Below are 12,275 nucleotides of genomic sequence, written 5' to 3' on the forward strand. Positions count from 1 at the left end.
TAAATATCAGCTTATCATATGGCACCCTGTCAAATGCCTTTGCTAAGTCTAAGAAATTTGCAGTATATGCCTTTCCCTCATCTAATGTTCTTATAACTTTATTATAAAAGGCTACCATATTGCCAAAACAAGAGTGCCCCTTCACAAATCCATGTTGACTCTCACAGATAACATAACCCTCATCTGCCCAATGCTGTATACGGTCCCTCACTACTTTCTCCAAGATCTTAACAACTACTGATGACACACAAACTGGTTTATAATTAGACATTTCCAGTCTATTACCACCCTTATGCAATGGCACTATCTTACCTTCCTTCCATTCCCTAGGCACCTTTCCCACAACTAGACTTTCATTGAAAAGCCAGGTTAAAGGCACTGTCAGTTCCCTAGCACATTCTCTCAAAACTCGTGGTGAAATACCATCCAGTCCCAAAGCTTTACTGACATCCAGAGTACTCAGTATCTGAAACACACTCTCCTCCTGTACCTCTAAACCTTGAACCTGCCCTATCCCTCTAGCATTAAAACTGACTCCTCTAGGATGAAATACTCCAATAAAGTGTTCATTGAACAATTCCACCATGTCCTCTGCATCAGTCACTCTATTCCCATTTTTATCCCACAATATCATTCTTCCACAGTCATTTCTCCCCCTACTGACCACATAGCTAAAAAATTCCCTAGGATTTTCTTTGGATCTTAGGGCCAATCTCCTCTCATATTCCAGTTTCGCTTTCCTTACCACACTAGTCACTCTTCTGGCCTGTGTCTTATATTCTTCATGCATCTTCTCTTCACCTGTCTCCTTATATCTCTTCCATAGCCTCTTTTTCACATGCAATTCCTGTTTAATATTGTTTGTCATCCACTTTACTCCAAATTGTGTCCTCTTCTTCACTCGTGGTTTACAACTTACCATTGCTGCTAACAAATATTCTTTTGCAATTTCCCATGCACTAATGATATTCCGGCTTTCCAATTGATCCCTCCATGAAACTTCCAGAAGTTGACGTCTAAGACTATTATAATCACATGCTTTATAATTCCATATAAGTTCCTGTCTCTTTGATACTCCTGCATGTCTATTCATTTTCGAAGTCAAAATTATATGGTCACTCTTTCTAACTGGTGGGAGAGATGTCATCTCAGTTATTATCAACTTTTCTGATGCTATAACCAAATCCAGAACTCTTGAACCTCTTGTTCCCTCTGTTACATGTTGCCTAAGACATTTGTCCCTCAAGAATTCTAGAAATTCCATTCCCCTATTGCTACATGCATCTTCCTCTCTCCAATTTATACTACTGTAGTTAAAATCTCCCATAACAATCATTCTTCTTGCACTTGCCAAACTTAACTGTCTAAACATCTCCTGGTCCCCATCCTCTGTGCTCCCGGTAATTTGGCAATCAAAAACCTCATCACGTGATTAGTGAGGTGGTTTTAGATTATTAGGAGTTTGTTCCTTAATGGCAAACTATTAAATGTATTACAGGATGCTGATGTAAGATTATAATGATGTATGACATTAAGGTTTTTAATAATTTTTAAATTTGAAGTGAGGAATATTTTATTAAATTATACTAATGTGCAATAAATATTGATACTGATGATCCTAAAATTGTTTTTAGGATCATCCATATTTTGCCATTATATTATGTTAATTAGCATGTTAGTATACTGATATTAGTATATTAATATAATTTCTATATAAATAATTGTATTTAATAAATGTATTCAGTAGGGTAAGCATGTCATTTTTTTCATTTAAATCCTAATGAAATCTTATTGACATGATCGATGAGTTACATTAAATGAAACATAAACATAACAAATAAATTTATGATCTTCTCACATGGGAAGGAATCGTTTAGAATGTACAGTAAAGACCTGTTGTGATTTCTTTACTTTCATTATATGAAATATTTAGTAAAATTAATGTGTATAAAGCTGTCAGTGGTAAGTGTCAAATTCCTCTTATGCAGTGAGTATAGCATAAACATTTTGAAAAGAAATTTTTGGGGTTATCTTATAACTCCAATCACCATGTATGATGACATATATGGTACTTGAAATTACAGAAAGTTGATTAACAATGAGCTTACTATACTAATACTATACCAACAGTATTAGTATAGTAAGGAACATTTAAAATAGACCAATAATGCTGCACATGAAATTCACGATGTGTTATGGTGTCCCGCATTGTAATGTGTGTACAATAATTTGTCTTTATGTTTGAGGTTGGTCCTATAATCTGTATCTTGCATAACCAGCTTGTTTGCCTGCACAGAAAATACCATACCACATGAACAACTGATTTTGTGTATCAGTGGTTTTTTGAAGTGGTAAATGGATGGTTTTAGAGGATGAAGGGGACAGGAATGTAAAGTATTTATACTTTACATCCAATCTCTCACAGACTGGATCTCAAAGATGTTATAAAAACAAAGGAATAAAGGTGGCATGCTCCCCTTTAAACAAGATATAATCTCATATTCAATATTAAATGTTTTTTAAATGTTCCTTACTACTGATACTGAGCTTGCTTGTTGTGAATCAAATTACTGTATGTAAATCAATCAGTTTACTGAAATTTACAATAATGAATCAGTTTACTGTATTATCGGTTTCCTATTATGCATCCTCAGGGGTGTTTAGGCTACTATGACAGTACTACATGATTAAGTTTACATTACTACTAATCTCCTGTCAACAATTTTCCTACAAATTAATTTATTACTTGTCAGAACTCAAATATCATCATATTTAACATCTTTGTTTTCTAAGGCATTTTTGAATGAATTAATCCACCTAGATCTTGGTCTTCCTCTGGGTCTTTTTTTCTGCCATCTTGGCATCAAACACCTATTTTGCTAATCTTTCCTTTCCTGTTTTGTTTACATGACTATACCACCGTCATTAGCTTTGCTCACATATTTTAGAACATTAACAATATCAAATTCATTCCTAATATCTTCATTTTTAATGTGATTCTGCCATATGCCATCTGTTTACTCTCATATCTGTGGTCTCTTCCTGTATTTCCTTCAATTCTAACTTCTGACTTACAAGTTAAGTATAGATTATGTATTGTTCTGTATAATATTCCATTTACCCCATATAATTCTAGTGTTTTGGAAAGTTTTTCTCTTAGGAGTAACCCCCCCCCCCCTTTTTTTTTTTTTTTTTTTTTTTTTTACAATGTCATTGGCTCTTTACTCAAAATGTTAGGGCATTACTAAAGTGTTATAAAAATAATATATGAAGAATAAAATAGGAGGAAAATTTAGACATACTTTTTTTGGATGTTGTTTTCTGTTTCCTTATCCTGGGGATGTGCCTTTCTGCTGTTAAAAGGAAGGGTTTTTTTTCAGGGAAAGTAGGGGTAAAGTAATGTGGGGGGGGAATTATTTGAAAAACCCAGGTATTTTTATATGTATAAAATTATTATTATTAAGGGGATAGAGAGCATTTGGGAGGCGGGTGTGTGAGAGAAGGATCTGAAGATAGAAGCTATTTTTTGGGGGAAGAGGAGGGATTTAAGAGAAAAAAGTCAGGGGGGGGGTCAACTATTTGATTTAAAGAGAAAATTTGATCTTTACAACCTCTATTTTGCTGAGACCCAGCTTGTTCTTGTCCAAGCCTCTCTTCCACAATTTTTTTTAGCTTCTGTTCCAGGTAAGATTTTTGCAAGCATAAATCTTACCTTGAATATGTGATACTGAAATTCCTCTGTAATTTTCTCGTTTAGCTTTATTCCACTTTTCATAGATGGTTTCTGTCCTGGAAATTTTTGAATCTTTCTTGTTTCGTGTCTCTGGAAAAACAGCTGAGACTCTAGATCTTTCATGGATTTAAATATATAGATCCAAAACAGAAAAGTGTCCAATTTATTATAATTCTTATAATTTTTAATTTTAGTAAACTGGGTATTTTATCATATAGATTATAGATGATTAAAATTTTATTATTAAGTAATCAAATGTTTAATGACTTCAATAAGTATAATGTTATTCCTTATCTATTTTTTAAATTTTTTTTTTTTAATCTAACACTTTAATATCATTATATGCCTATAAAGGTCTGTGAAACAGCCATATGCTGTAGACATTTTTTTTTTTAATCCTCAACCACTCAAAGCCAGTTTATTCACAATTATCTCTCAGTTGTGAGACTCATTAGTTAAATAGGAACAAAAGATCACAACCAGTAGCACTACCAAAATAATTAGAACTTGGTATTTTAGAATTGACTTGAAAATGAATAAATAATTTAAATTAAAGCATTATAGTCATTTATACAGGGTAGAGTAGTTGACACTAAAATGCCAAGTTGATTAATTGATGAAGCCCTAAATGCCGAGATTTATTTAAACCTCATTTTACAAATGAAATAGTGAGTTAAATGCCCTTTTTTTATACTTTTTTTTTCATTCAGAATTTTTTATATTATTATATAACATCTTGAAATTTTATTTTGTTTGCATGTAATACATCTTAATTTTCAGATATCTTCATTCCATTCCATTTCTTGTCCATCCAAAATGGGTTGAGTCCCCTAATCAGGAGGTTTTAGCAATTATTGCAGCAGGCTTCTACTCCTCTGCTGCATCTCCTAAGGACAAGTATTTGCACACTGTGTGTGTGTGTGTGTGTGTGTGTGTGTGTGTGTGTGTGTGTGTGTGTGTGTGTGTGTGTGTGTTTAGGGGGCCAGTTTGCTCTGTGTTTTGATGGACAAAAAAAAAAAAAAACCTGAGTTTCCAAGAGAAAAACCCACCACTTCTGCATGAGACAGGCTTACTCAGCTTTAATTGCAAAGCTTTGATAAAGGTTCCTCGTATTGTAGATGAGATTCAAAACCAGATCTTTCAAACCAAAGGGCTCCTTTAAAACAAACTCTGCTATGGAGGTTCCTATATGTTTGTTATATTGCAATTAATAACAAATATTATACTTTCTGCTATTTTTTTGTTTACTCTGTGCTTAAATTTTTGCTTTGTATATATTAATTCAAAATAAAATTTGTTACAATTTTTTTTCCCTTTAATTTCGAATCTCCATATCTTATTTATTGCATAAATGTATAAAAAAAATGTATTGCAATATAATAAATATAATTAAAAAAAATATGATGTCTTGCTTCCTGGAAACAGAAATATAGAGAATCAGAAACTTAATAGGTACTATGAGTCTACTCCAGTCATTTGAAATTTGATCTTGTGAATTATGGAGTGCAGGTATCTGAACTTCCATATTTGAGCATTTTTAGTCCAATAGCATCTACTCCAAGCTATCTCTTCTGTATTTCAGACTTTTGATAGCTTTTTTTTTCTATCTCAAGTATTGATACATTGTCTTGTTTGCATTCTTCTTGAATATTTTCTACTACTGTTTTGTCATTGCTTGTTTTATTTAACAGTCTTTCAAGTTAATCACTCCAGTCTTCTAGAAGAGCCTTATCTTCAGTTCTTGTGTCATCTTTATTATCTTTGATTCCCTTTACCAGTACCCTTTTCTCCATTTCTAAGCTTTTTCAACAGCCTCCAGAATATTTTGTCACTTTCCAGATATTTATCTTATATATTCTTACCAAAGTCTTCCCATGCTTTCTTCTTTTCAAGGACTGGTTCTCTAACTTCTTGTGTCCACCATAGTGTTCATATTTTTTCTTTCCTTGCAGACACCTTCACCACGTGGCTTCCTAGTTGAATAAATTAATGTTTTCTTCAGAGTTTGTTGCTTTAACTCAAAGTTTGGTACTTTTTTTTTAACAATTTCATTATGTAAGAATGAATAATGTAAGAAAATTTGAAAAATAATTAAAAGTTGAATAGAATTAACAGGTAGACTCAACTATTTCCTGAATAGTTGAGTCTACCTGTTAAATCAATTCAACTTTTAATTGTTTTAAAATTTTTCTTGCATATTGTTTTTTTTTTCAGTATAGTATTCATTTTTATCCTATTTAAAACTATCGATGATCACTTCCAATTTCATATCCTCTGTGTACTCTCTTGTTTCAAAAAATGGCAGCATCAGCATGAAGATATCACAATCAAGAATAACATAGTCGTCGAGGCTTTTTTAATTTTTGTGGCTTCTCCACATGAACTACTTGTGCACCTCTTGTGTGCACAAGTAGTTAATGTGGAGAAGTTCATATGGTGAAACATGGTGTCAGTAATGACTTGTCAATATCCTGAGCAAAAATCCAGGGGTCTTGTTTAACTAGGCAATGATCCAGCCAGCATGAAGTCTCATCAAGTAGTACCATCACATGTATTTCTGGTTTAAGCCAATAGAGAATATAGTCGGCTGATTACCAAATTGCCAGCCCATCCTCGTTTGTTCACTACCCAGTGGATACGTACTAATAGAGGGCACCTGTTGTGAAGATTGGACATTAGGCAAGAAGTCCCAGTCATTCTCCACATTCTTTACCACAATATGGTGGTCTTCTTCCATTTTTCTTGCTTTGTCTCTTAAGCAACACTGACTGTATATAATTTCAAGTAATTGTGTTTCACTCTCCTGAAGAAATGTATTATATATATATATATATATATATATATATATATATATATATATATATATATATATATATATATATATATATATATATATATCCCTTGATTAACACAATTAATTAATCCCTCGATGTTACTGCATATATCAAAATCGCATTAATCAAATATAATAATCAATGGTAAAAATTACAATTCGACCATGATCGATTACTGTATTAATAATTCATTTTATATGATACTCCTTTAGGAAAAATAAAAAATGAATGCAAAGTAAATGTTTAATAAATGCTTGTACCTACATTAGTAGGTACAAGCAATTAGTTAGTGCAAATTTTTTATCAAAAAAAAGTTATCAAGAGTCATTTGAACAGTTTCAGTTTTTTTTTTTTCATATCAGCATAAATTCTACAATGACAAGCAGAATGACTCTCTAGACCTCTGCAAACAAGCATTCTTTGATTAACATCTGGATCCGTATCCATTACTTGATGCTTAAGCGATTCTAAACTGCGAAATATTCCATCCAGTTCTTTGATTGTTATCTCCTTTGGAACCTCATCTTCACATTCCATTTGTTCGTTGTCTTCATATGTGCGTTGTTGTTGTTCAATTTCAAGAAGATAGTTGTCACTAAAATCTTTTGAATCAAATCCAATAATTCTTTAACGTCTTTTGCATCAACACCATCAAAATCAACGTCTTCACCAATTGCAACAATTTCTTAAACCACATTGTTCACAGGATTTTGAAAACCACTTAAGTCATTAGCACATTCTGGCAAAAGGTCTTTCCAAACAGCTCTCATGCAGCTAGAAGACACTTCCTCCCACAATTCATGAATGTTTTCATATGCATGTTTAATGTTAAGATTTTTCCAAAATTCTTGGAACGTAATCGCATTTTCTCCCGTTGTTGTTTCTACTGCCTTTGAGAATGTACTTTTAAGAAAAGATATTCTCAAAGGCTTTGAAAGTTGCAATGAAACCCATGTCCATGGGTTGTAGCAATGATGTCATATTTGGTTGAAAAAATAAAATTTCACATTCTCACACAGATCATTAAGAGAATTTGGATGACCAGGTACGTTATCTAAAAGCAAAAGAGCTTTGAAAGCTAAGCAACGGACTGACTCTCAGGCTCTGGGAGTGCAGCTGCTTGGGATGAATGATGTCATCATGCTCACGACTTTCTTTCTCTCGGCCATTAAACACTCCTCGAGGCTTGCATGTATTTGCGTGGTAAATTTAAAGGTGCATACTGTGTTAATCAAATTGCAGAGCATTAAGCAATGGATACCTGCATATATATATATATATATATATATATGTATGTATGCAAACAAGACATCTAACAGATGTCTTGTTTATAGCTTATGCTTTTTCTATAAATAGGCACAATTTTCCAATTTAAAACTCAGTGAACCTTCTCCTCTTTCATTCCATCCACCTCAGGTCCTTTGAAACATCTTAAATCACATACTGTTAATCACACAGCATACGGTACCAGCACACTATACTTTCTACAATGTTTTGTGTATGAGATTAATAAAAAAGATGTAATAAAAACTATCCCACTTTCTCCAGAATGATGTAATAATTCTTGACAATTCCATACTAGTAAATATTTACATTTCTTTCAATTCATGTTTTGTAATTAGCAATCAGTTGCTCAAAGCAAAACTGGCCAGTTTTTCTACATTACTTTTTGTGCATCTTATTCTCTCTATCTAACTCATATTTTCCTAGTTGTCTAGTTTTCTTCAAGAAAGGCCATGTTCTTTTCCCATTACCTTTACTCGTTTTATCGTCATTGTTATAAATAAAAAGGTTTTTGCTGTAAAAAAAGTGACTTTCTTTGTGCAAGTTCTCAGTATTTTTTAAAATTTTTTATATACAAATCATACCCACAAATAGTTGCAAATCTATAGCACATTCCTTCATTCTGCATCTAGTCTCTCACTGTATTCTTAATGTCTCAAGTGCAAGTGACCCCATCCCCAGTTCACTTTATCACATCTGATATTTTTAATATCTCCATGAATGACAGCATTGCCTGTTCTTGTCTTGCTAATTTTCAGAATAACAAGGGGTTTTTCACTAAGAAAGGCAAATAAAACTTTGAAAGTCAATAATTATATGAATATTGGTTATGTTAAGAGCAAATCAATGTATATTCCTACTGTAGTCTGGGTTATTTTTTATAATTTTCTTTTTTTGTTATTGTTTATTTTTTAGAATGCAATTGATGGAAAATTACAAGCATCTCATGACTGGCTTGAAGATCCTGCAGCAGTAACAGGGGGTGTAGGGGAAAAATCGTTGCGTCACATTTTGGATTATGCTCAGCGTGTTGCAGATAGATCATTACCTCCAGACAGTAATGCAATAAGAAAAATGTGTGGTGATATCACATCCATGGCTGATGCCCTTTGTGAACTCAGACAGGAGGGAAAGGTAGGATAATAAAAAGTAGCAGTGAATAGGGAAATGTTTGTATCTATCATAATGTTAAAAGTTGAATAAGGGAAATGTTCATATCTATCATCATATTAAAAAGTTTGCACTTAATCCCTGATGCAGATTTTGAAATCACTATGTAGTCTTCCATAAAATAATCTGTTATCTTTCATAATATGAAAAAGAAAAAAAGTAGAAGGAAAAGTTATTACAATTCATGTGGTTCTGACCTCAAGTGCTGGAATTTTTTACCTGATAAGCAGGTTCAGTGTTACTCAATAGATATTTTAGTAAAAGGTTACAGGGATCTCATCAAGATTACAGTGCTACACACTGCTCTGTTGAGTGGAGAGTTTACAACTATCCACTGAACAGAGCAGTGTGTTAAGTGGAGATTGTAAACTTGGCATTATTGCCTTATCTTTTACATTGATATCTAGAGAGTAGTGATATAATAACTTCTCCTGGGTAAATAAAAACATGAATTTCAATCACAGGATTTCCTTGTTACATTTTCCCCTTTTACCAAATAACAAAGTCTGTAGAATAGGGCTTACCAAAACTCTTATATTAAAAAATGTATCTTTTGTTGTAAGAATTATATTACAACTTCACCCTATATTTTTTTTCTTTAAATATTATTATTTATAACAATATAGAAAATTTTTTTTAAAATAAAATAATTATATAAAATATTTAAAACATTATATAAAATAATAATTTAGATACATAGCATAATTAATCTTGTACTTTGACTTAATTAAACATCATCATTAAATTCCTGATATGTACCCTCAAGGAGGGGGGGGTACAGGATATGATAGTACTAACTTCCTATCTACAATTTTCTTCCAAATCAGTCTGTTACTTGTCAAGACTCCAACATTATCAGATCTTATATTTCTATCTTCTAAGGCACTTTTTCCCATATCAATCTACCTATATCTTGGTCTTCCTCTGGGTCTTTTTTCTGCCAACCTGGAAGAGAACACTTGTTTTGCTAATCTTTCCTTGCCCATTCTGTTTAAGTGACCATACCACCAGAGATTAGCAATGCTAACGCATTCCTGGATGCTGACAAGGTCAAGTTCTTTCCTAATATACGCGTTTTTAATATGATATTGCCATTGATGCCATCTGTTCGTTCCCCTAATCTTCCTCGGGAATCTCATATGTGCTGTCTCTAGTCTTTGGACAAGTGTTTTACTTCTGACCCAGCCCTCAGATCCGTAAGTTAAAACTGGTTTGAACACCGTCTTCTATATTAATTTAGTGTTCCGACTAATTTCTCTCTTATTCCATATGAATTTATTCATTTGACTTCCTATCATACCAGCTTTGTTGATTCTGTTGTCTGTTTCCATAATTAATTTACCATCTTCACTGAAAATTGTGCCTAAGTAGCTGAAATGTTTTACTTGTTTCACAGGTTCTCCATTCACAATGCAGTTGACATTTTCAATGATTCTGCCTATTTTCATTGTCTTTGTCTTGTTATTGCTGACCTTCATACCATATCTATTACAATAATTATTCAATTTAGTCAGGAAATCTTGCAGACGTGTGGTGGATTTATTTAGAAGTATAACATCATCCACATAAAGCAAGGAGCTGACATTAACATCTCCAATTTTGATATCAGGTTTAATACCACTTTCTTTCATAATGTGATCCATATAGATAATGAATAACATAGGGGATAATGTACATCCTTGTGTGACACCAGATTTAACATTAAACCATCTTCCTGTACTTCCTTCAAATCTAACTGCTGACTTACAACTCAAATAAAAACTAAGTATTGCTTAATATAATGAACCATTGACACCATATAACTGTAGCATATTGAATAGTTTCTCTCTTGGCACCTTGTCATATGCCTTTTCCAGATCTACAAAACTTAAGTATAGATCTTTGTTATATTCCCATGCTTTCTCAACTATTTGTCGTAAAATGATCATCTGATCCTAACAGCCTCTATTTGGCCTGAATCCAGCTTGTTCTTCACCAAGCTTTTCTTCCACAATTCTTCTCAACCATTTCTCAAGTATACTTGCATAAATCAGGAACAGTCAGTAGGGAAATACCTCTGTAAGTTTCGCATTCAGTTTTATTTCCCTTTTTATATATGGGTACTATGAGAGTTCTCTCCAGTCATCAGGAATTCGTCCCTCTGGCCTTTTGAACTATACATTGCAGCCACTGTAAGATTTTTATACCTCCATACTTGAGCATTCTGGTCGAATATCATCTCGTCCTGCTGCCTTTCCACATTTCAAGCCTTTGATGGCTTTTTCTACTTCAAGTATGAATATGTATGTATTGTTGACTGTGTGCCTGTTGGGTGTTTTCAATTTTTCAAAGTAATTACTTCATACTTCTAGGATATCTTTTTCTCCAGTTTCCATGTCACCTTTATCATCTCTAATTCCCTTTACAACACTCTTTCCTCCATTTCTGAGCTTCTTCAACAATCTCCAGAATATCTTGCCACCTTCTTGATATTTATTTTCTATGTTCTTAATTTTCTTGCCACCTTCTTGATATCAAAGTCTTCCCATGACTTTTGTTTAGCTTTCTTACATTTGTCTCTGTATTCTCTAAGAGCACAAGCTGACTTATTTGCCAGGAACGTTTGCTATGCTATTTTCTTTTCCTTCACTACCTCTTTAACTTCCTGTGTCCACCATTGAGTTCTGATTTTTCTATCCTTGCAGACAACCTCACCACATGCCTCTCAGGCTGAGTCAATCAGGGTTTTCTTCAAGGCTTGCCACTGAATCTACAAGGTTTGGTTCCTGTTCTCAAACTCTTTTCTTCAATAATCTTTGTGTAATTTAGTCTGCACTTCACGTCTGAGAGCTGCTCAACTTTTATTCCTTTAAAACTTTCTTAAATGTTCTTCTTTTCAATATGAATCAATTTTATCCTGCTCAAGACTAAATAGTGATCATGATCACTTCCAGTTTCAAATGCTCTGTACACTCTAGTGTCCCGCACCAGGGAGAAAACATCACTATTGACAATAATAACATAGTTGATGAGACTTTCTTATTCCTTGCCTCTTCTCTCCATGTGAACATTTTTATGTTGGAACATAGTGTTAGTAATAACCAGTCCATGTCCTGAGCAGAAATCTAACAGGTATAAAATTTTTTAAAAATTTCAGTAAGGAAATACTGTGAGTAGACATATTACTAACTATTATAATAATGGAATTAACTCACGTAAATTATTCTTTATTCGTAGGCATTTTCACCTGAGTATCACAGGCATCATCAGTACAG

At 33.1% G+C, this 12,275-nt stretch overlaps 1 protein-coding gene across 3 annotated transcripts in view; it reads left to right on the forward strand.

Moving 5' to 3' along the window:
• Vinc (vinculin) overlaps positions 1–12,275 on the forward strand; it is a 274,672-nt gene that overhangs the window by 91,298 nt on the left and 171,099 nt on the right. For all 3 annotated transcript variants that reach the window (XM_090408245.1, XM_090408246.1, XM_090408247.1), the window contains exon 7: positions 8,767–8,985. In XM_090408245.1, coding sequence (XP_090264371.1) covers positions 8,767–8,985 — 219 coding nt within the window. The remainder of the gene's footprint in view (positions 1–8,766; positions 8,986–12,275) is intronic.

This window comes from Typopeltis vanoorti, chromosome 18 (assembly GCF_054136105.1).
Source record: "Typopeltis vanoorti isolate ZY-2024b chromosome 18, IOZ_Tvanoo_1.0, whole genome shotgun sequence".
In the NCBI taxonomy this organism is placed as follows: Eukaryota; Metazoa; Arthropoda; class Arachnida; order Uropygi; family Thelyphonidae; genus Typopeltis; species Typopeltis vanoorti.